Raw genomic sequence first — 24,481 nt, 5'->3', positions numbered from 1 at the left:
TTGTACTCACCTCAAAAGCAAGATTATCAAGGCCATTCATTTCCTTTACTGGATCCATTACAACTCCAGTATGAATAAAAAATTGGAGACACTTGAAAATAATGAGCAAAACGGACAACTGGGCAGGCAGAAAGAAAAGGAGCTTCAGCTCAGCGGTAAATCATCAAAACATGAATTGTAAAAGTGACTCTGACAATGCAGTGCGCCTACATCTTTACATGGTCAGTCTTTGTTATCATTTTTACAGCTGCTTTAATCTCAGAACAAAGCTCAGTCACCTAATTAATGAGTTACACATACCTTATATGTTGTTCACTCTTTTGGACACACACAATTTGGACTTTCCTATTTGGGAGGGACTCACAATTTATTTGAGCAATTGTTATTACATATACAGTACCGGTCAAACATTTGGACACACTTTCCCATAATGAGACAGTGTGTCCAAATGTTTGACTGATACTGTATGTGTTTCATGGCCACTTATCGGTTCTCATAGAAGAGAGAAGATTAAGTTCTTTGACGCACTTTAAACACAGAGTATTTATATTTGATAAAAACATATAGTCATCCTAAGCAATACTCACAAGTCTGTAAGAATAGATAGATAAATAGGTGGGTGGTTGGATACATAGTTTTCTTAATGGGTGCAAGTTTGGAAAAGTCTTCTCCTTCTCAAGAGCAAGCTGCGTACTTTAAAAATGTACTCCACTTATGTTGAGAAAAGAAATTCTCTAAACCAAACGCCTTGGAGAGAACGTTGACAGTTTCAGCTTAATTAGGTTTTTGATCATGGTGTGTGCATTTAGTGCTTACCTCAAAGTCTCACAATCAGTTGACACGACAAAATTGGGATGATAATTAGATTTAGATTAGAAGAGATTTAGGCCTTCAAAGAGAGGACGCTTCCCTCACTCAGAGGGGGGGAGAGAGAGTGCGGAGAGTTGATATGATCTCTTTTTGTGATGCTGACAAATGTGTTAAGGCAAGCGGAGCACAGAATCTTGGGAGACTGTCATGTGCAAACACATTATGATGAGGCTCTCCAGTGTTTTTGCAGAAAGGATCTTAATTATGGGACAGCCACAGGGTCAATTGTAATGCTTCCCCTCCTCATCACTTGACTTCAGAGTGGTGTTTGATGTCAGGTCATAGTAACCCAGACTTAGTTGGTCCCCTAAGGCTCATGTCAGTAGAATCCATCAAGAGGATGTGCGCGCTCTCTCCCCATTTCTCACTGAATTGAATTAATGACACCAGTAGAAACAGTGACACAAAATAAAACTGGGTCAAACTGACACAATTATTGTCAAAAACAAACTAAGGAGAAATTCAGTGAAAGGGGACATGGAGGGACAATCAACAGCAACACAAGCAAGCACTTTGCACTTATTTTTATAATGATAACGCTGATATGTACTGGTTTATTTGCGAAGTGCGGCTGGGCTCAGCACTTAGGGAGCAATTTATATTCTAAAGACTGCTCTTTGCAGAACACCAAACTTTAATGTCATTGACTGCGATGTAGCACATCATTAACTCCCTGTGACATTTTTCATTGATAATGCAGCTTTATCATTTACTTATAAACAGACAGGTAAATTATTCATGGCATGAGTTCAGTCAAGCAATCCACCCAATTTGTGGGGAAAGAGTGTAAAAAGTGGTATGAGTTCTTACTCAGCTCTCTGCTCATTAAAACAAAGAAGTGTTCTCCTTAATGAGTTATTTTGTATGTATTTAGGTGAGAATCATCTCTTAGGTAATTGCTCCTGCTCTTGCAATTTGTGCATGAATAAAAAACTGCTACAAGTGACACAGTGATTATAAAACCAATGATTCTCCCTCAGGGAATATCACACATGAACAGCGGCGCTGCACCAAACAAACCCCCATTATCCTGCCCTGAATGATTTTTCATTATTTAATGTATGACAGGCTGCGGTGATGCTGCCACTTTACATATGCATTTTGGTCAACAGTAGTATGACTAAGATTCATGTTGCAAATCTGCACATAAATTTGCAAAGCAGTACATGCTGATTTTGACACATTCTGACAGGAAAAGGTAGGATACAGAATATGTAAACACAGGGTTTGAAAGCAGCAAAGAACATTCAGTCAGCAGATGTCACAGCACATAAAGTATTTGTTCATCCAGCAACAAGCCATTGTTGCTCAGCAGAGCCTGAGGGAACAAGTAGTAAAAGACTCCACATCTCTTTGGAAGCTCTTTGTGGCAACACATGGCACTACGGCTACAGTATACTGTGTGTATCTTTTCATCCTGAGGACACAAGCAGATCCAAACTTTTATATGAAGAAAATATTACTGTGAGGAATTGGAAACACTAATACAATTTTTTTTGGTCAAAATATGTAGTGCAATATGTCCTGAAACCATATTAAAACAACATATAAACTATTTATTTCCATTAAACAGCTCAAACGTTAAGATGTATGAGAGCAAACCTTTTAAGCCTGGTCTTGCACAGTTGAAATAGCCCAATACGGAGGTTACTGTGTTGTTATTGTTACAAACCTGGCTCAGGGCTTGCAGCAAATGAGAGTCCACACACTTATGAACAGTGCAAAAAGATATTCATTTAACTAAGCATCACAATTCATACTAAAATATGGGAACGTTAGGCATCAGTGCTGTAAAGTGTGTGCGTGGATGCATGAAATGTTGGCTGTAAAAGTAAAGGAACATAAGTTCAAAGCAAACTAATCTAAAGTGAAAGCCATGAGGACGGTGTGCTGCTGTTCAGCAGAAAAGAAGGGGAGAAACTCAGCAGCCCTTTTATATCCTTGGGGCCACTCCCTCCTCAACTCTGACAGACCTCTTAACACTACCACTCCTGGAAGAAAAACAACAAGAGTGTAACTGGAGAGAACTAGAGGAGGGTAAATAGAGAGAAAGAGAGGGGGCTGTCACATTATCTTATCATACATTTCATGGTATTTTGATACCATGGCATACCAAAGAGACTGACTCAGCCTGAGGAGGAACAGCAAGTTTTATATCAAACATGGATGTGCTCCTTGCCCAAACTCCTCCAGCTGAGCAAAATCATATTAATGGCTCAATGTGTAATACTTGTCTCCAGTAGAGAGCCCAGACCTGTTCAAAGCAAACAAGCGCCAGCACCAATCCACTGAAACGTGAAGTCAGGGTGAAAAAAAAAAAAACAAAAAAAAACACAACTTTGCTCCCGAGCTGCCATTGATCTTGACGCCATGTGTGAGTGTCCTTGCAGAGATGCAGGTTCAGTGTTATTGATTTAAACAAGAAACTTCCTCCATAGTTTTTCATTACAACAAACAATATACTCACTGTAATGAAAATTACGCCCTAATATGACATACATCCTGATTTTAAATATTCATAAAAATCTTATTGCTTGTCTTTTTATATGTTTTTGAATCCCTCCCTTTGTATCCAAGTGAGAAACGCTTTGTATAAAGTGCTATATAAGTTAAGTTTTACACTCTATAAAAACTGTCCACTTGTGAAAACTAGTAGGTCCAAAACACACACGATACCTGGATCTATCTGTGTTCAGCAACAGCTAAACAGGATCACAAATTGAGGCAGTATCACTTGTGTGCCTTGAATATTTAGTGACCAATTTGCACAACAAATGCTACATGCATGTTTGCTCCCTTGTTTAATAAGCTGAACAAGCCTGACAGATGTCCGCTTGGAGTTGATTGAGTTTAACTTGTCAGACTCAGCAAAAACAATCCTCAGAAAACAAGCTTTGAAAATATTTACATATGAAGATAGTAAAACTGTAATTGAAATATAAATATGAAGTGCTCAGATATTACTCTAATTGACCTAATATGATTTACTATTAAAATCTTGAACAAAGGTTACCTTTCGAAACCAAAAGGCCTCTTTGAATGTCAACAAGAAGTTGCCCTTGAGGCCTGGTCTGAGGTCAGTTTCACTTACTAAAAAGTGCAGCTTTTCTGTTATTGGCAACCTTTGAACCTGAGGGAGAAGATAATAAAATAATCAAATCTTCTCTCTCTCAGCTGTCTCAATCCTGACTCCATACCACCTGATGTTATCACCTCTGTGAAGAATGCTTAACATCAGTGTCAATTTAACCAAAGAGCTGAAGGTCACAGCAGGAGAGATCATTCAAGGATGTCTCAATTACCTCTAATATCATGTCAATATGAAAGACTTAGACTATTAAGATATTACATCTCTTTCTATTGTACACTAGGGAGCAGTGATGAAGCTATAAATCATTCTTCCTTAGGTATGAATTCAGATTCATTTTTTTGCATGTTTTATCCAAAAACTTCTATACTCTCTTGCATAGAAAGAAATTACATCACTTATATAGAAATATTTTATCAAACTTAGTCAGCCTAAGGAGATAAAGTTGTTCCTGGAGATGTTTTGTAAGTGGTTTTCAAGTACTTAATCTATAATTGGAGTCATAATTATGCAACACAAGCTATTCCCCGGTGTTGAAACAGAGGGCCAAACAAACCAAGACCACTGAAATGATTACCTGTATGTTGCAGTTCTCCAGCACATGGTGTCTTGGGTGCCTTTCCTCTGCGGCAATTAGTGGGAAAAAATCAATGACATGGAAAGCCTGTGGCAATTTGTGATTTAAGGGAGCTCTTTAAAAAGGGTGTCTCAAACTCAAATAGACACTGGCCTGTCTGTGCAGTGAGAAATGAGCCATAAAAAATGTGCATTTTGATTTTTCAGCAAGCTAGTAGGTTTCCAATTAACTTTTCTTTTTTTCATGTAGACATATTTCTGCCTTTGTTTACTGTGCCTGTGAACTGACAAAAAAATTGAAGTAGACTTTTGTCCGGTGAGCTCTTTCATGTGTCCTATTGGAGTCATATTGTCATAGGGCTTCTGATACAGGTGCAGTAAGTCAGCAATAAAAAGTCCACTAACACACAGTGAAGGAGGAAAGGAAGCAAATACGTCTAAATGCAATCTGGCATTAATATGCAAATCAACAAGATCACACAGATCATGCATTACAGTTCAATAGGAAATGATTACAGTTTTACAATTCCCATTAAATGTTAATAAAGTGTTTATAGCCACTGTGGAAATTTTTTCGCAATTGTGCATCTGCCCAGCTGACAGAGTTGTGTAATGGGGCTAGTTTGCATTAACACATCAATACTCATGATGAAAACCCAGGAGAGGAAAGCATATGCAGCAATACTGCCCCATTAAATTTTAATTCTCCGCAGAGGTTCAGTACAAAAGGTTTGTAAACATCCCCACATGTGTGGAGAACAATCTTTTGTTATGTCTAGAATGAGTGAAATATGAATGAGGAGCAGCCACAGCAATAATTTGGGTAAAAGTAGCTTTGTGACTTAAGTACTATACTAGTTTTGCTTAGTTTAATAGTAATTAAAACTACTTGACTTTCTTCCAGATGGCCAGACAAACATTAAGGTTAGTTAAGATGGCTTGTTCAAAAAAGGATACCATTTATAAATGGCATTACTTACTGCAGCGTGTAGTGCAGCATCTTAGACAGCAGGAAAAGGGGATTTGTGCTGTTACACAGTGTCTACACCGGCTGTGTGGTGAAAGCAGCATGATAACAGCAGCAGCAGCTTCAGTTTATTGCGCAGATAACAAGCCTTTACAAGAAGAAAATGCTCAGCAGGCATGTCACGAACGTGTAATGTACAGTCACAGAAAAGAGGAATCTTTTGCTTTGGGTTTTGGCAGAATTATTAAAAACTTTTTTAGAGTTTTGCTAATAAAACTTGTATATGTGTATTGTCATCTTACTGTAGAGGAGCTTCTCAATAGCTCAGTGCTTCATACAGCATATTTTATACAATAAGTTGCATACAAAACAAGACTTTTAACCACACTGAAAACTTAAATGATGTAAGGAAAGGATGTTCAAATAAATTTACGTTTATTAATTTCTTCATTATTCAAATATACATTTAAAAAATTTAATTGAAATAGTAAGTAGTAAGAGAATTTCCCAGTTAAAAAGGGTATATACATAGAACTAATAAGATTCACATAACTGTGATTGATACAAAAAAACACTTTTCCTAATTGTATTTGGAATATATAAATTTGTGTTTGGTAGATTATTTCCTTGTTATAACAATGCTTCTCGGCAATAAATCTTATACTGTTGGAAAGCCTGTTTATTTCCCTTTAAAATGGTGCCATATTTGTAAGGAACCTGCATTTGTGGGATGAGCAGCAGAGCTGAGTATGTGGGTTGCACCCCTGAAAAATTTGCCAAATCTTCTCTGCCAATGCCAAACAGCTTATTCTGCCATTGACTCTTGTTTGGTGTTTGGTGGATTGGATGATTGAAGTTTGAAGAAACAAGACATATTGGCAATTTAACAATTAATTCATTTAACAAACAGGAGCCTCCATAGCGTGTGGAAGAACCATACACAGCCACAACAGCCTGGCACCTCCTCCTCATGCTGGTCACCAGCCTGGTCACACACTGATGTGGGATGGCATCCCATTCTTCAATCAGCATTTGCCACAAGTCAGCCAACATGGTTGTGTTGGTCACTCTGGCACGAACAGCACGCCCAAGCTGATCCCACAAGTGTTCAATGGGGTTGAGGTCAGGACTGACTGTCAGAACTGAAATTTATATGGATTAATAAGGCAAACTTTAATATAACTTGAAATTAAAATTGTAAAAGAATAAACAAAACAGCACATGGTGCACAGGGATTATAAATCACACCCCTCTGGAGGCCATTGTTTTCATGTCTCCTTCCATATGAACTATTATTGATTGGAACATAAACTTTTTTCAAGTGAATTTAGCCTCCAGAACTACATAAAACATGTAATTTAGCGAAAGTTCAGCCTAACTAATCCATTAATTCAACCTGTTATACCTTAGACAGCTTGAGTTATTTTCCCACTATGCTCACTGTACTGAGCAGTGTTGACATTGCATCATCTATAACCCTGTGACTTTCATGAGCACATTTCAGTAGCAAGCTAACCACATTAAAAATGAGCTGGTCCTGCAGTTCTCTAAGTGCTTCTGGTTCTTTCAGCAGACGAGCCTCAAGCTTCCTGGCTGGATGTATGAGTTTTGACATCTTCCATGACTCGGGTCTGGGCTATCAAAATGTCAAGTGTGATGATATTATCTAGAACTGATTTTATTCTGGATATGGAGCCATCAGAGAAGCAAGGGAAATGGAGTATACAACCACATGTAAATATAATCATGTAATCATAGAAATAATATCACTATACTACATAAAGACACCTCAGCAGCTAGTGTAACTGGTGTAAAGGTCCATTATTCTTCTGAAAAAAAATGTTCTTTGAGTTGTCATAATTTTCACAAAAATCGGCCCGCTCTGCCCCATTCATAATTTATTCAGATTTATCCTTCCTCAGTTGTACTCATCATCCTTTTCTCTCCAAAGACCTCATTAGGAACTTCACCTTTACTCATATTACTGAAATGAAACAATTTTACTAAAATGCAGTCTACGTTAATTAAAAAAATACTCAGAGGGACTGCTCCTGGAGTATGCAGTTCACACAGACACACACCACAGTACTCATTTTTCAACATTGTAAAAAGTGTCTTCATATTCAAGTGTTTTATCTCCTGTGGTTCACTTCAGGCTCTGTTCAGGATATTTAATCATGCTATTCTAATTGACAACAAAAAATAAATGATTGGAGCTAACTGATATGAGAAGGGAGTCTGATCATTAAATATTACATAGTGCAATTAGACTTCACCTGCTTGTCTGGTAATTAGAATGATTCAAATTCTGTATTACACAATAAATCAGAGCTGGATCCTCTTTATGGGCCATTTCAATCTTGCACAGGCCTGTTGAGTCATATTGAGTGTTGTATTGGGAAAGCACCCTGCAGCCACAAAAGTGATGCTAATGGTGTTACAGTTTGAGATACAGAGCACAAGTGCTTTATCAAACTTTTTGATGAGTGCATAAATATGGCTGTTTATGGCAAACAGCTTCATAATGTCACCTGCAAAGATCATTTGGAGCCACATTTTCCATTGTCTCTTGTCTATTCTCTCTATTGTTCAACTCTATCTTACCTTATAACCTGCTGGGCTTCTTTTCCTGCAATGTTCATCAAGTATCCAACAACTACAGATGGTCTAAAAGAATAACAATAACTGGCTCTAATATAAAACTGCCCTCTTCTCATCAGAATGTCAGATAATAATGATACATTAACTAGATCAATGCTAACAAAAGTAAGTGCATGACCACAGATGAATGTGCACAGACTCCCCTTTTGTTCTTGGAATATCATCAAAGTCTCTCAGTAGTTTTGAGCCAAACATAAAGCTTGTCCCCCCCAAAGATCAAAGCCCAGCCAAGGCTTTCATGCAGCGCATTGAATTGTGCACATAGTGAGCCACTCGCCTTTTGTTCATGCATGTAAATGGTTGTGATGAAAGGGTGATGTTGTTGCAGACAGGGACCGATCTGAGTCGTGCCGTCTGAACCTGCCTGAACGCGTGGAGCTTTCCCTCTCAAATTCCCCTTCTCTGACTATAAGCTCCTATATCTTCATGGCTCACTAAAATATTAATAAGGCCCGGAGCAATAGCAGTAAGGCCACAAAAACACATACACAGGCGTCACATGTGAGTGCACCCACATTGTTCAGAGCATGGGACTTGTATAATTTAGTGGTTCAGTGCTTTTGATATGTGGAGCACTGAGCCTCAGTCACAGACTTCCTCCCCAGGGATAGTAAAGGAAACTGCAGAGCACTATAACCCTGCTGCTGCTGCTCATTGTACACAAAACACGTGAAATTGAAAATATGATTGCTGTCATTCAAACAAAAGACTGAGTTCACTGACTGCCCGGAATCACTGGGTATTGCTTGGATGTACAATACATCGTCTGATGTTACAGTTTTATGCACTGGCCAGTAATTATTTCAGTTACCACAAAGGAGCCTGTCTGCAGTAACAAAGACAGATGTCAGCAACCAGTCATGTAGGCACAAACAGCACCAGGCAAGAGAGCTGATTTTTAGAGCATGATACCCAATTTGCTCGCAGCTGTTGCTGTTTCTGGGCTCATGATTTCCAAGACATGATTGAATTTGAATGTGCCATACATAAAGGTCATTCCTTGGTGTGTAAACAGCATATATAAAATGTTTATCATCATGTATTTTTTAGCATCTACAGAGACCCATACATTTTTGTTTGTTTTGAGGAGTGAGACATTTAAAATCCACGCCCATTTTCAAAAGTCTCCAAGAGTTGTGTTTTTCCTGTGCCTGAATTTTTAAAAAATGCACTGGAGAAGAACAAATTGATGTTCACAAGGAAGAAAGAAGGAAAAAAATCATGCAAAGTGCCAAAAAGAAGATGCCAGCAGTTGTCAGTTTCAATGTTCTGAGCTGTGCTGAGCTGAGTCTACTAAGTTTGAGCTCTGTCGCTGCACATGTCAGCTCATCCCAATCCAGGGTTTGTTATGAAGGAAGCAGCAGCAGTCGCAGATTAGAACACTGTTTGTGCACAGCCTAGTTTCATTGAAAGCAGCGAATGGGAGGGGAAGAAGGCGTCTCTATTTGACAGTTTGAAATCAAGATCAGATTACTGTTCTTACACTCCCCTGTTATCACAAATGCACTAAAATTCATTTTTCATGTTTCTCTGCAGCTGTTTTTTTTAGACTATTCCCATTTACATAATACTCCCTGTCAGAGTAGCTAGTTATATCACTGGAACAGTGAATGAAGTTGAACAAAAACAGAAAAAAAAGCTGCACATACAATACCGTCCATGTCACTTGGGTGTTAACCACAACAACTATTGATCCAGGTCTCCATTAACTAGTTTTCCTCTACTGCTGCTGAAGTGCAGCAGCCCCATGGGAGACTACTGTACATGGGAAGGCTGGATGAATTACTAAGGAACAAACTGGGTTCAAATCTGACTCAGGGATACTGTACATGTCTACTTATACTTTAATATATGAAACATTAGCCTACATTAAATCCTTTAAGCAAACATAAAATGTAGGGCACCGTTGCAGAGTATACAGAGACATTACATAACTTTAGAATGAAAGGGGAAGAAAAGAAGCTTATTTTGACCACAGGGTGCAATTTTTTGAACACATCTGCAATCTAGTGCAATCCAATACAGTAAACCTGCAATGAACAGGACTCCAGAAGCTTATAAGGAGGAGATTCATAATTAAGGTTTGATTCATGAGTTGATTCAACATAATTACTTTAAATTATCACGTTTTTCAAAAGCAGAACAACAGCAGCACGAATACAGCACTGAGATTAATCAACTTCTCGCTGACACAGAATAAAAAATAAAGAAATAATAAAAGAAACCTGCATCATAAATCTTCACAAAGTAGTTTTGCAGGGTATCGGATTGCGTGAGAGTGCACGAATCTTCGTGATGTTGTGTCCACCCCCCACAGCTACGTGTGTACACTCAGGCATCTCATAGCATTAAACACAAACACGCCACACAGACTGTTAATTCGTCGTGAATCTGTTTCAACTATCACCTGAATGAGCTGTGACACCAACTGGATTACTGACTCGCTTTCCGCAAAATGTCGACATTGGGCATGCGTCAAATTTCCAAGATCACCTTCTTTTCAGGTCTAATGAGTCATGACATTAACAGAGCCTAAAGCCTTCCTCCCACGCTTCTCCAGCCCACTCCTCTCCCCTTATTTGAGGCGCTCCTCTCCTCCAGCCTTCAGAGCAGCAGGAGCAGCTCCCAGTCAGCGCAGCTCTCTCCTGCCGCTGCGGAGCGACGGGAGTTTTAAACCTTTTTTGCAGGATATACCTTCATCTCGCCAAGATGAGGCTTCTTTTTGTTATTGTTGCGGCTCTGTTGACAGGTAGGTGCCAGAGAGATGGTTTTCTTCTAGCGTGCAGAATGCTGTAACTTAGTGAGATCAGTTCAGCACCACGGACAGAGACAACAGCAACTCTTCCACTTTCATGCATGCAACCCGTTTTCTTTTTGCAATTTGAATTCTAACATGAATACTTTTTATTTAATGCAGAAAATCTAGCGCTTCCAGTGGGAAAGGAAGGGCAGAGAGAAGATGTGGTATGTTTGTTTTTTTTTTTTAAATGCAATTCTAATGATAGTTTACTATAAAGAAATAACAATGCACAAATTGATATCCGATTAAGAGTAGAAAGCTGCATATTTAGTTTATTTGATTGTTGCAGGTAACAAGATGTTTGGTTGAAGTCTTGTCCAAAGCTCTCTCTAAACCGGACTCACAGCTGGATCAGGAATGCAAAGACATTCTCCAAGCAGGTTTGTAACATAAGCCAAACTAGTTTTGTTTTTTTCTGATTTGGATATTATTTAATGCTCAGTCAGCCTAAATCATTCAAAGAGAAAAGTATATGGAGCTGGGAAACTGGCATGTTGATGCAGCACTCTTAAACTGTCAAGTTGCTGAGACACTGAGATGGTAGATTCAAAAGGATTCAAAAAAAAAAAAATACTGTATCACAGAATATCTTGGCAACCGACTTGTGACATAAATAGAGATATTAAGATTAGCATGTTCACAGTTCACATTCATGACACTTCTCTACAGATGAGATGAAATATATTCATGAGTGTTCTTGTCTTCTAACACATAGTGCAGGTTTTTAATTGAACATAAATATTAAACAAAACAGTCACTAAATCATCTGGGATTTGATCTAAGGGCTGAAATCAAATGATACATCACTCACAACTGGCCCCTAAGAGCTATACTAAGTGGATATTTGCACTTCTTTTGATCTACCTTTTGTTCTGTCATAGGGGTTAAACATGCCCCACTGGACAAGAAGAGCGGAGAGGGGAAAGAAGAAGTGGTCAAAGGTCACGCAGAGGAGCCTGAGGCAAAGGGCGCAGATGTGAAAGACATCGAGGCGCTTCTGAAATCTGTGGAGGCAAAGAGAGATGAAATCCCCGAAGACGAGCGCAGTCAGGAATCCTGGAGTCTGGGTGATGAGAAGGAGAAGAGACATGGGAACGAGGAGGAGGATGAGCGGGAGAAGAGGAACAGCTGGAGGCCTGGAAGATACCACCAAAAGAAACACAAACGTGGAGAGGAAGAAGAGGACGGCGAGCGCAGTCAGGAGAGTTGGGGGTTAGAAAAGAGATCAGATGAAGAGGGTGATGAGAGATCAAAGAGTAACTGGAGACCTGGGAAACACCACCACCAAACAAGACACAGACGAGATGAGGAACCTTTAGGAGAAGAGAGGGAGGAGCCAGAAGAAGAGCGCAGCCAAGAGTACTGGGATGTAGACAAAAGGCATGGAAATGAAGATGAAGAGGAGAGATACAAGCGCATATGGAAACCCACCCATCGCTACCACCACAAGAAAAAGCTCCACAAACGTGGCGATGAAGCATCTGAGGAAGAGGAAGACGACGATCGAAGCCAGGAATCTTGGGGTCTTGATGATCAGAGAGACAAGAGGGAATGGAGGACTAGAAGGCCCCACCAGAGGAGACACAAACGTGACGAAGAGCTCTCAGAGGAAGCCAGGGAAGAACCCGATGAAGAGCGCAGCCAGGAATCTTGGGGTCTTGATGGGGAGAGAGGAAAGAGAGACTGGAGGCCTGGCAGGTTCCACCAGAGGAGACACAAACGTGATGAAGAGCTCTCAGAGGAAGCTAGGGAAGAGCCCGATGAAGAGCGCAGCCAGGAATACTGGGATTTTGACACCGGAAGAGACAAGCGGGACTGGAGGCCTGGCAGGTTCCACCAGAGGAGACACAAACGTGATGAAGAGCTCTCAGAGGAAGCCAGGGAAGAGCCCGATGAAGAGCGCAGCCAGGAGTACTGGGATTTTGACACCGGAAGAGACAAGCGGGACTGGAGGCCTGGCAGGTTCCACCAGAGGAGACACAAACGTGACGAAGAGCTCTCAGAGGACGAGAGAGAAGAGCCGGACGGGGATCGCAGCCAGGAGTACTGGGGTTTCGACAAAAGACACGGAACAGACGAGGAAGAAATAGAAAAACGTATATGGAAACCAACACACCGATACCACCATAAGAAGAAATTTCACAAGCGTGGCGGAGGATCATCAGAAGAAGAGGAAGAACAGAGGAATGATTCAGATGATTTGGAGGAAGACAGGGACGAAGCTCTGAGGTACTTCTATCTTTCTTTAAATCTAACTTCTACTATTTAATTCAGCAAGTATTCTGTATCCTGGAGCACAAAACATTGCAGAGTCCAGTAATAGCAGTCACCAATCAATAGGGAAGAAATGAGCCCCTTGAGCATGTGTACATGTGACATGAAAACTACTGGGAGTACAGCGTCTAATTGAGGTTGTTTTTCAGGTATCTTGCAGAGAAGCGCAATCCATGGATTTACAGAGGCTTCTACCATCCTGCCTGGTTTAAAAGGGATTCAGAAGACCACACTGCAACCTCAAACAAGGTAGGCATGACGTGATGAAACCTAATTTTACGCTAATTTAAAATAATGTATCGTATTTTGATTTTACTGTTAATAACCAGTACGGATTTGATTGTCAGATTATTATTTTGGCCTACATTATACAGTTCAGACATTCTGCTTTTAATGTGTGCAGATGACCGAACTGGCCAAGTTGCTGAACTATAAAATAAACCAGCTGGCCAACCAGTCTCATCAAGAGGAGCCAAAGAGAAGCACACATCAGAGAGCACTTACCCCGCAGGAGGTAAAAACTGCATTCACTAACGGCGAAGAAAAAAAGCTTTATGACTGATTTGAGGATATATTTGCTGTCACGTCCACTTTCTCAAACCTTAAACTAGACCACTGAACTCAAATTCAAAGAAATACACTATGTTACCCAACAGTACATGCTGTAATTCATGATAAAACATAGAACCTTCGACAGCACTATTTAACAGCCAGGGTTCAAGCAAAAAACAGGCAATTTAAAAATATTATATATCATACACTGTATATATCGCCTATATTTCTTTCTGTAGGCGTGTCAATAAACAAATTTCCAACTTATATTCAGCTGACCTATTAAAGCCATGAAGCACATCAAGTACTTCCTACACGCTGTTTCACTGGGAGAGAAAGAAGTCGTGCTCATTATGGAAATCTCCAGTCTGCATGGAGATGTTAGGGTTTAGCCTTCAGAACCACAGAGCATCAGTAAATATGCATCTGTGCAAATGCACATCAGAAACTGTCCCTCATGAGCATGTCTCGTATTCATGAAGGCTCAATGTAACCAGTATATTCATGGACAGTGATTTCCTCTTCAACTCTGGCATACTTACAGGAACAAAACAGTGCAACAGCGTTCTTCTTTGCAGCGTCTCTTTTCAGCACTTGTTCTCTCAGCTTGTTTGTCTGCTTTTTCCATGTCCCCTCTCCACACCAGTGTTTTATGACTGCTGCAGCAATCACGTTAAGACCCTCATAATTATAACCTCCCAGAGCAATCTGGGGAAGTCATAATATCGCCATTAAAGAGAGCGATGGCCTGTGGAGATCCCCCTACGTTGTCACATACTTAAAAGCAGATAAAATCAGGAGGAAGAGGAGGCATAGTGATTTATTAGTTCTAGCACAACAACTCTAGGGATAATAAGAAAATATTTAACCTAAATGACCAATTATGCATATTGTGCAAATTTTGGAACAGGCAAGGGAAAACAAGGATAGTTTATGATCATTTAATCCAGATTTATACTCCAAAAAAACACTGACTGTTCAGATGTCATCACAACAATTGATGGTATTTAGTTGCTGATGTGTAAATACTCATTGTTTTTCAGGAAAAAGAGCTGGAAAACCTGGTGGCAATGGACATGGAGCTGCAGAAAATTGCTGCCAAGTTGCATGACAACAATGAATAAAACAGGATGGACAACATTTTAAGACACCATCAACTATCAGTGGATAAAAACTGCTGTCTTACTGTATGTCTACCAATTTAGTGTGCTTACAGTGTTAGAAAAGGGCAAAAAAGTCCATAAAAAAAACCTGGAGCCTTGCCAAAAACATTTTATGAACATGTTTATCATTGTATTAGTGATATTTTGATGTTATCAAATTAACCAGCATGGGAATGGTTTTGATGTTTATATATAGTAAAGAGAAAATATTGAAATAATATATCTAAGACAAATGATTCAAATAATTGTGTTCTGAAGAGTTTGTTCAGTTTGCACTCAATAAAAGGAGTTATTCTGGGACCAAACAAATATCTCTCAAATTATTTCTTGATCATTTAAAAAAAAAATCTTCACACATCATGCTCTTTAGTACTATTTTTTTAATTCTGTGCAGATACAGATGCAGCCCACAGTGATGCTGCATTAGCAACTGGTGTGTAACAAATGGCACTTTCTGCAGAGGGATAACAAAATAAAATAGTAGCCAATCTAGAAGCTGGAGAGCATTAACAACAAAATAATATTGTTTATACACCTGGTTTCAAGGCATGAGACACAAACCTGTCAGTTATTCTCAACACACAAAGGATTATTTCAGCAGTTCCTTACGTAACACATACACTGAACTCAGACAGCCTAAACTGGCTTTTAGATTACTCCTCAGCATTACGCCTTCATCTGCACCGATCTGAATATACGGGAGAGACGGGAGAAAGTGTTCTGATGAATGCAAACCAGACAATCCGTCTCCCATACTCCACATGTGTCAAATCAGTTCAGCAGAAAGGGAAGTCAATGCTGGAGGGAATCCCTATAGGCCATTGGTAATGTGCCCTTAAAGATTTGATGCTTCTGCATTTGTTTATTCTACAGTGTCTGTCAGTTTCAGTCTCTTTGGTGCTGGTTCCTCGGTTCTCCGGGGGCCTGCAGGTTTGGAGTGGTCCGTGGCAACCGTTGTCCCTGAGAGGAGGTAACCCCCACCCCCACTCATCAGTAGCACAGGATGCGTCCTGTTAGGCAACACCTAGGGACACAACACAGACATACAGTCAGGAGACATTAATTCTACAGGAAGGGCACGGGGAAACGCTTTGGTCCTGAGGGGGAAGGGCTCTTTGCCGATTCATTCAAGTATGCAAACACGTTTGCAGTTGCTGCTTGGTACATATAATTCTGAGAGAAGGAGAAAAGTAGGGTAGACACTGAGAGAAAACACTGGAAGAGTCTCAACCAGCACTACTTGAGAGCCATAACAAATATCTGATCGCAAAGAACTGATGCTGCCAAAAGCAGAATATTGCTATCACAGATTGAGCTGAGGCCTGAGGTGCAACACAAGCTGTAAACAACACTGACATATTATCGTCTTGGCGAACATGTTAGAAAACAGTGGTTTATTTACACATCCAGCAAATACAGAGAAAGATTAACACTTATTTGGAGCCGTGTTTGTGTCTACCTACTGAATGTAATTCCAATATTCACTCTAGTTTTAGCTGTTTTTCTCTTCACCAGCTCCTGATGGAAATATCTGTCTCCTTAGCTGCCAAATGCTCCACTATGTTCACCAGTTGGCTGCTGGTCTGCTATTTGATACAGGGCAGGTAGCGTACAATGAGTCTACTGCTGCCTGAGATGTCCAAAAAATAAATCAAAAACAGTGAGGCTGTGGGCCGTGAAACCAAACACCAAAAAGAGCTGAAATGATCCATTTCATATTACACATGGTCATTTGATCCATATTAATTAGAGCAGCTTCAACAATACAACTCAGAAAAGATGACTGTTTAAAGTTTACCTGGTAATGTCTGAGCCAAGTGTCTGTGAGTCTGAGGTTGATGGTACCGCCGTGTTCCCTGAGTTTCGTGTAGCACTCAATAAGAGGCTGCAAAAATGGAGAGGGAAGAGATGGAAAGGAGGCATTAAGAGAGGGGACTGCAGAGTCAACGAGTCGAGTAATCTCTTTCAGCAACATAAGCACAACAGAGGTAACAAGTGAAGGTACGTGATAGGCATTGTAACTCCGGTGACTGGGATGTCCGCTGCAGTAAAGTAATAAGGATATTTCCCGCTGGAACTCTAAGCACTAAAAACCTGTGTGCAGCGACAGCTAATGAGAAATCCATCTAAGATAGCTAATTATCCTCAGTCAGTAGGGGACATCAACAGTGTTGTTGTGGTTCATGTAAATATCACTACTCATGATGCTCTTACCTCTTTGTATTGGGAGTACACTACAAAAGGCCTGGAGGGGGAGAGGAATTTCAGCAGGCCCATCAGGACTGGACAGGGGTGAAACCGACTGGCTATGACCAACCTGCAAGTGGGAAACAAAACAGATGATCTAGCAAACTTGTCTGGTATGAAAAACACTGTCAACAGTACACTTTGTTAATGGAAGTGTGTAGGTAGGCAATATCGTAATTTAGCTTATCGGTGCCGTTATGTGACTTGTGACCAGAAGGCTTAGAAATTTAGCACCCTTTGAAGACATTCATCTCGTATTTTATGTAGCTGGATGAGAGTCAGTAAAAGAGGTTGATTTAGGACAGACAGGGAAATTGTGCTCTGTGGTGGTGTTTATGATACAGCTGCTATGATATAGTGGAGACCAAGATGAAAAATCAATAAGCTAACCAGATCAATACTTGTACTTTTGACTCGGATGTCAGCCTCACAACACTTCATCCATCAATCATTAAGAGGCTATAAAGCAACTTCTTCATTTCATATGACAGGAAACTGCAAAGCAATCACTTTGTTCACCTTGTAAGGGCACAATGTGCCAATCATTGGGTTTGAGCTCAGAAGGCGGCAAATGATTTATTAAGACTTTTATGGAAAGCTGAACAATGTTCAGACACAGATGATTTAATCATTCATCAGCTTTTTAATCACTGTAGATATATTTTAATTGCGGTTGTTCATTACATGGTATGATTCAGAACTGATAAAGCAGGGGTGGGAGAGAAAGAGGCTGATGCTGAACAGACTAGAACAGTGCACAGGATAAGAGATGTGTAAGCAGGAGCTAAATCAGACACCAACCCGTCTGCATTTCTGCCCTCCAGCAGGGCAGCAGCCGCTGCCAGCTTCTTCCGCTTCTCTTCCAGCTTCACCTTTTTTTCCTGAGCCTAAAAAAACCCCAAAAAACAATGAAGTCAGGACATCGATTCTCTCCTAGATTTCGGTTTGATATTTCTATTTGTACTATCTTCAAATAAAATTATAACTTTGTATTTTGATAATATTCTGACTTTCAAAAGTGTAATTTCTGTTATACAGTTTCATATTAACATATTATCTTGTTCCTGTTAATTACATATAAAAAGACTTCCGAAGGATGTCTTAAGTGAGGTTAGTAAATATCAGACATACTTTGGCTTCTTTGCGTCTCTCCTTCTCCTCTTTTTCCTGGTCCTGGCCATCGTCGGTGCCAGTGTTTGTCTCCATGCTCTGTTCCTCTGGACTGCCCTGCTGCTCTGACTCAGGCTGGGTTTCTCCCTCCTCAGTGGCCAAGTTGGACTGCTTTGAATCTGTAATGTTGGAGGAGATAATCTATGTCAGAGGCATTTCTAAATTAAGTGACTTAATTATTTAGTCTATAAATAGAGGAGGGTCCAAAAGTCTGAGACCACTAGTCAAGATACTTCTATTTTGCATTTGTTTCAAATGTAATACTATTTTTTTTCTCATTACAAATGATAATATCAGCTTAACAATTTGAGTGAAAGGTTGAATCTTTGAAAAATGTACATGAATTTCAGAATATCTTCATATTGTCTACCTTTTGCTTTAATGACAGCATGTGCTTGAGCTGGCATGGACTGATGACCCATGTTATCCCAGCATGATTTGACAATCAAGAGCTTCTTGTAATGTCACAGAATGCTTGGTGTGCCTCCATAAATATTCAATGAGATCGAGTTCAGGTGACTGTGGAGGAAAGTCAGGACTCCTTGGTCTTAAAGTAGTTCTTGCAAAACTTTGAGTTGTTTGTGGTCATTATCCTGCTGCAGTATGAATCCTTCTCCACAGAGATGCGAACCAGAGGCTATAGCATGTCTGAAGAATTGGAGTGTTAGTTCTCCTTGGTCAGGGTGTAGTCAATTCGGTGCAGGTGTGCAACTCCAGAGTAGGCAAAACACCCTCAGGCTTGAATATTTTCACCACCATGTTTCACTGTGGGTTTGATACACTGCAGTATCATTCTCCTTCCTGTTTATCTCCTTACATGCACCCTTCTGTTACTGACATAAATCTCAAACTAGGATTCATCAGTAAATGGCACTTTTTCCCCAGTCATCCACTGTGATATGCTGGTATTTCTTATCCCACCCCAAGCGTTTGGCCTTGTTTCCCCTTCCGAGAAGTGGTTTAGAAACTGTTACTCGTCCTCTGAGACCACAACAAAACAGCCTTCCTTTGACAGAACTTTTGCTGATTGGAGTCTTGCGTTCCTTACTTATCTATTTAAATTCTGTATCTTTGATGAAGTTGCTTTTCTATCCCTCAGGGAACTAAGCTTGATGTATTGATCTTCTGATGGTGTGGTCACTTTTGGACTGCCTGATTGTGCTTTGGATACCACTGATGCAGTGTCTGCAAAGAATTTCAGAGTTCCATGCACTGCCCTCTTAGAAACCTTTTAGTCTAGACACAATTTGATGCTGAGAAAGCCCCTCTTTGCTTAGAATAACAATTTGACTTGACACTTGCCATGTTTTCCACTATCACAATGCTACTTATTTAGCAATGATTTGCTGGAAACTTGAGGCACAACCATATTTATAACAGATGAACACTGGCTGCAAGGTAGCTATTTGATCTACTAGGTAGTAGATCAAATCCAGTGTGTGTCATCTGAACACATGCTTCAATGGAAGGGGTATAACTCGAGGAAATCTGACCTTTTGTACTAAGGAGTTAAGTTGGTCAATGCCACAAATTTGCTAAAATTTGATTGCTGACCTAGAAATAGTGTATAATCTTAAACATTACTTCTTCGTTCTACATGTTATGACTTCCTGTGTTTTTTAAATGTTTCTGAATCCTCAAACTTTCTGATTATTTCCAGGTTTACGTGAAAATATGAGAGATTTTCCTACCAGCACTACTGGTGTCTTTGGCAGTGGTGTCCAGTGTGCCTGCCAGCAGAGCGTTGACATGGCAGATGGGAAAGTCGTGCAGCATATTGTGAAAATGCGCAGGGAAGCCAAAGCTCTCAACACCCGCCCGAACTGGCCCACCTCCTGGGTACATTTGGATTACTGAGCCGTAGCCTGGATGAGGAGGTAGGAGAGACTAATTATACAAACAGACGGAGAGGCTTTTTTTCAGAAAGGACAAAAAGACACTGTATGAAAAAAAAGGGATAAAGAACTTTGTTTAAATACATGAACACTGCAGATCAGTTCACAGATTGACCTTACCTCCCATTCTCTCCATGACAGATCCCAGCACGAGGCCAGCGCAAGTCTCAAACACCAAAACTTTGCTGCCAGCGTGGATGTTAGCCAGAGTCAGCATCTGGGAGAGCGTGTCATACCGCAGGTGGCTGCATCACACAAAAACACATACGTCATATAATCATCTCTTTCTGCTGCACGAAGACAGTCTTTCACACATACTGTTAATCCATGTGCTGACTCACCAGATCTTCCCTGGTTCTCGGCCATGGTACATCATAGCCAGGATGCGACAGGACGGTTTTAGAATAGTCACGATATTTTCATACCTGCAACAGCACAAGACGGGAATAACAAATCACATTGAATAAAGCATGCTATATTATTTCAGGCACAAAACTAATTGTGGGTGTATCACTGGAAGTGACTCACTTCTTCTTTTTCTTCTTGATGTACTTATCTTGGGCATACTCAGTCTTATCTTTGAATGTCGAGCTGTTATCTATTAGCTGCTGAATGATTTCCTGTGAAGTACAAACACATATTATTCATTTAACACTTACACATTAAATACTACATCGCCAACTAGTCTCTCTTCTGTCACATCTCAGCATTTAATGAGATTATCTAAAGGATGAGGCTCCAATGAAAAGACAAAAAACAAACAATGCATCTCAAAATACGTTTTTAATAACTTCCCTACCCTGTCTGTGGCACTCAGCCCCAAATCCATTTATTCCAACTTTAAAAGTGAACCTTAAAAAATGGTCACAATTATGTTGCTTTATTTTTGCAACATAATTGTTGCAAAAAAACAACCTAATTTCAAAAACAGCTACGCACTGTAAATTTTATCAAACGTTTTTCACACAGGGGTAAACAGTGCATTTGCACCAATGAAAGGGGCCTGGTAATACCGCCACAACAGGGCCCTAAGTCACTCGCCAGACCATTCTTCTCTGTAGTTCCCCAGTGGTGGAACAAGTTACCAAACCCTCTCCATCTTTAAGAAAAAGCTAAAGAACTTAACACCTCCACACCTAATGGACTTATAATTTTTTTTTTTTTTTAAATTGTTATCCACTTCTATGCACTACCTGTTGGCACCTCTGTCCTATGAGACCTGAACTTAGCTTTATGGCACTTACTTGCAATATTCTCTCCTGACTAGATGTGTCTGTCATTTCGGATAAAAGTGAAATGAAATTGTAACATTGTTGGGATCTATTTTCAGCTGCGGATTATTACCCATTTGGTGCTTTTGACAGTATTTATGGCACCATGGCATGACAGTGTCTGTGGTATTGACTCAAAATAAACTACAGTGGCTGTGTTCACTGTAATGAAGAAAAACGTCTCTCAGTGTAAGAGTGTGGCTAATTGGTGTTTTTTTTTCCAAATATAATTTTTGGACAACAATGGAGCACTGTGGCACAGTACAGTAAGATGTATGTGTTAGGATGATCAATTCATTGTTGATTTTGGTCTTATCATGGGATTTGATTACAATAAGTAAAATGCAGAATATTATCAGTAAGTTTACAGCATTAACCCAACACAAGGCACTACTGCTCTACTTCCCCACTCATATATGTAATTGCAAGGGTTGCTGATGTACCTGACCCTTCAGACCTTGCTCTTTGAGCGTCTCGATGTCATCCCTGGTTAGTTTCTGTGATTTCCCATCATCTACAATGTTTCTGTTGTCTGTGCCTGCCTCCTTGGCATCTGTAAAGAACAAAAGGAAAAGAGTTATCAGAATGAAAAAGTAAATATTCCTTTAAATTTTCATAAATGCAGCTTAACAAGAACATATACAGATGTGAGTGATGTATGGTTTTGAGCAGCGGGCTACACACCTGAGGAGCTCTCTGTGTTCTTGGGCGTTTGAGGCTGCAGATTCCCTCCAGACACAATCTCAAACGTAGTACTGTACAGCTGTCCCACTGCATTGTCCAGGAAGAACCACTGCTTCTCAAAAATCACCTTCCTGTGAGTTCACATCAAACAAAAATCAATGGACAGGCCTCATCATAGCCATCAATGAGGTATACCACACATAAATGTTGGAATACATAATTAGCCTTTCTAAGAGCTTTATTAATGTTTCTCAAGCAGTGAGAGAAGGTGAAATCAATTAGTAATTTCAAAATGTATCACTAGTGACATGCTTAGGTTTAGCTACCCCAGTTTGTTGCTCTCATATAACAATAATAATAATGATAACTGAGGCTAAGGTTTACTTATTTAAAAGGCGTATTTTTTATAGTATTTGACTTACTTTCTCGTTTGAATTTGCACAGCTTTAAAGATATCTCCACGTTTCAACACAACGTAGTCGCCCTCTTTAATTCTGTACTGGGACTCTTCGTCTCCGTTATCCGCCATAATAGGGCAGATAAACCAGCTCGCTAGTCGACTGCGAGATAACTGTCACCTTTAGCAAAGTACACAAGAGTCGCCGTTAACAAGGCACGGTTCAAGAAAAGGCACTTAACCTCCCTGAAGTAAAAGCAAAACACGGTAAGTCACTATTTCCACGTGTTAGCTTGCATTTCCGTAGCTTCCCGGTACGACTAAACGAAAGCAGATCGGAGACGGCGGCGTGCGTCAACGTATTCGTCTGTGATTGGCTGGAAGGGGCGGCGCTGAGCTTTCTAGCCAGTAGCAGCGAAGTGCGATTATTCGGGTATAAGTGTAGATTTCAGAGTAGTCGATACACATAGACTTCAATTGAATCCAATTCTCGAAATGTACCATCTTTACAGAAGGGAGGGGGCGCTAAGAACGGAGAGTTGAGCTTTCCAAACGGGAGAAAAGGGTTTTACTGAGATGTAACTAGTTGTCTATTGTTATAACCATGGATGTGAGGAGTGGTGGATATCCCAGGTTTGCCATTTACATGACTTAATCATGGTAAACATGTCAACATGTCAACTTAGTAAAGAGAAGATAGGACCATACAGCACTCCTTTTAAATCTAAAGTCATACTAAACAGTACAAGTAGTAAGTTTCATTATTTGTGTCTTTGAAACTGATATATTGTATATATTATATATGGTATCTGAGAGGACAAATTTTCCAAATATGTTTTTCTTACTGTACTGTTACTCTTACTGTACAATTAATATACCAAATAAATGAAATATATTGCAAAGTATACCAATTATTTCATATTTTAAAAAATATAACAAAGTCCAGTTTACATGCAAGTCAGGTTAGATGAAGCATCAATATTTGTCAAGACTTGCTTTTAGATTCTTGCATGATACATTTCTGAGAAATATGTCGAATGTAAACTGGATTTTGTGTCAATGAATACACTTAACTTCCTATCTATCAACATGGGAGCCGATACTGCCGAATTGCGTTTCAGTTAATGGTTTGTAGGGTGGCAGGTGTGCACCCAGCCTGGGTGGGTGCATATAATGTGCCTTTCTGAGGCTGCAATCTGGTGTTTTCTAACTGCTTTTAAACAGTGTGCCAACTCCACCTGCCCATTACTAGTGTATCACAGTGTGGCAGTTGAAACAGCAAAAGAGAGCATCTTGCACTGCACAAGAAATTATGTAATAAGTTGGTCAAATTGAAATAAATGATGCAACCTGAGAGACATAGTTACTAACTAGCAAGTCTCAACTAAGACAAAGTCGTTGTGTCCAAACTTAGTAGGTCAGTTATAGTTTTAAGTTGGTGTGAAGTTTTGTCAGCATTTTCATTGTGGGGTCAATGTGTCAAATGTTGTGACCAGTCTATGGTCGTGACTGCTATTCAGTACAGGGCAATGAGTACCCTAAAGTAATTCAGTTTAAACAGTATTTACAGATATTATGCCATGAGATTATAAATACGAAGGCTCAGTCACCATAAAGAGTTGAAAAAGCAGTAATTAAAGCACCAGAATTGCAGCTGATCTGGAGGTTTCTAAGAACTAAGAATATCTTGAGGTATTTTCTGAAAGCAGGTTGTAAGTTGCATAATTTATGAAGTCCTTCATTAATCCAAGACATCCTCAAAGGTGCTGTATAAGGTATATAAGGCAGAATAGGAATTCTATACAGTAGCAGTAAAGTATAACATTTCCATGTCACATTAACATGAACATAAATGTAAAATAAACA

At 39.8% G+C, this 24,481-nt stretch overlaps 2 protein-coding genes across 2 annotated transcripts; one reads left to right on the top strand and one right to left on the bottom strand.

Moving 5' to 3' along the window:
- Window positions 1-10,554: 10,554 nt before the first annotated feature.
- On the top strand, window positions 10,555-15,287 carry chgb (chromogranin B). Its single transcript, XM_044329539.1, has 7 exons — window positions 10,555-10,911; window positions 11,080-11,126; window positions 11,252-11,342; window positions 11,844-13,191; window positions 13,386-13,485; window positions 13,640-13,750; window positions 14,832-15,287. The coding sequence occupies exons 1-7, from the start codon at window positions 10,872-10,874 to the stop codon at window positions 14,910-14,912; spliced, it is 1,818 nt and encodes a 605-aa protein (XP_044185474.1). The 5' UTR covers window positions 10,555-10,871; the 3' UTR covers window positions 14,913-15,287.
- Window positions 15,288-15,313: 26 nt separating this feature from the next.
- On the bottom strand, window positions 15,314-22,959 carry trmt6 (tRNA methyltransferase 6 non-catalytic subunit). The gene is made up of 12 exons (XM_044329540.1): window positions 22,641-22,959; window positions 22,219-22,349; window positions 21,978-22,087; window positions 20,792-20,883; window positions 20,605-20,688; window positions 20,384-20,508; window positions 20,060-20,233; window positions 18,330-18,487; window positions 18,000-18,085; window positions 17,166-17,268; window positions 16,750-16,836; window positions 15,314-15,975 (listed from the first exon to the last, which is right to left on the bottom strand). Exons 1-12 carry the CDS (start codon window positions 22,745-22,747, stop codon window positions 15,814-15,816), a joined length of 1,419 nt encoding a protein of 472 aa, XP_044185475.1. The 5' UTR covers window positions 22,748-22,959; the 3' UTR covers window positions 15,314-15,813.
- Window positions 22,960-24,481: the final 1,522 nt, after the last annotated feature.

Source organism: Thunnus albacares, chromosome 16, assembly GCF_914725855.1.
Source record: "Thunnus albacares chromosome 16, fThuAlb1.1, whole genome shotgun sequence".
NCBI classification, from domain to species: Eukaryota; Metazoa; Chordata; class Actinopteri; order Scombriformes; family Scombridae; genus Thunnus; species Thunnus albacares.
The sequence above is the reverse complement of the archived record's forward strand: the minus strand, read 5'-3'. Positions and strand labels throughout refer to the sequence as shown.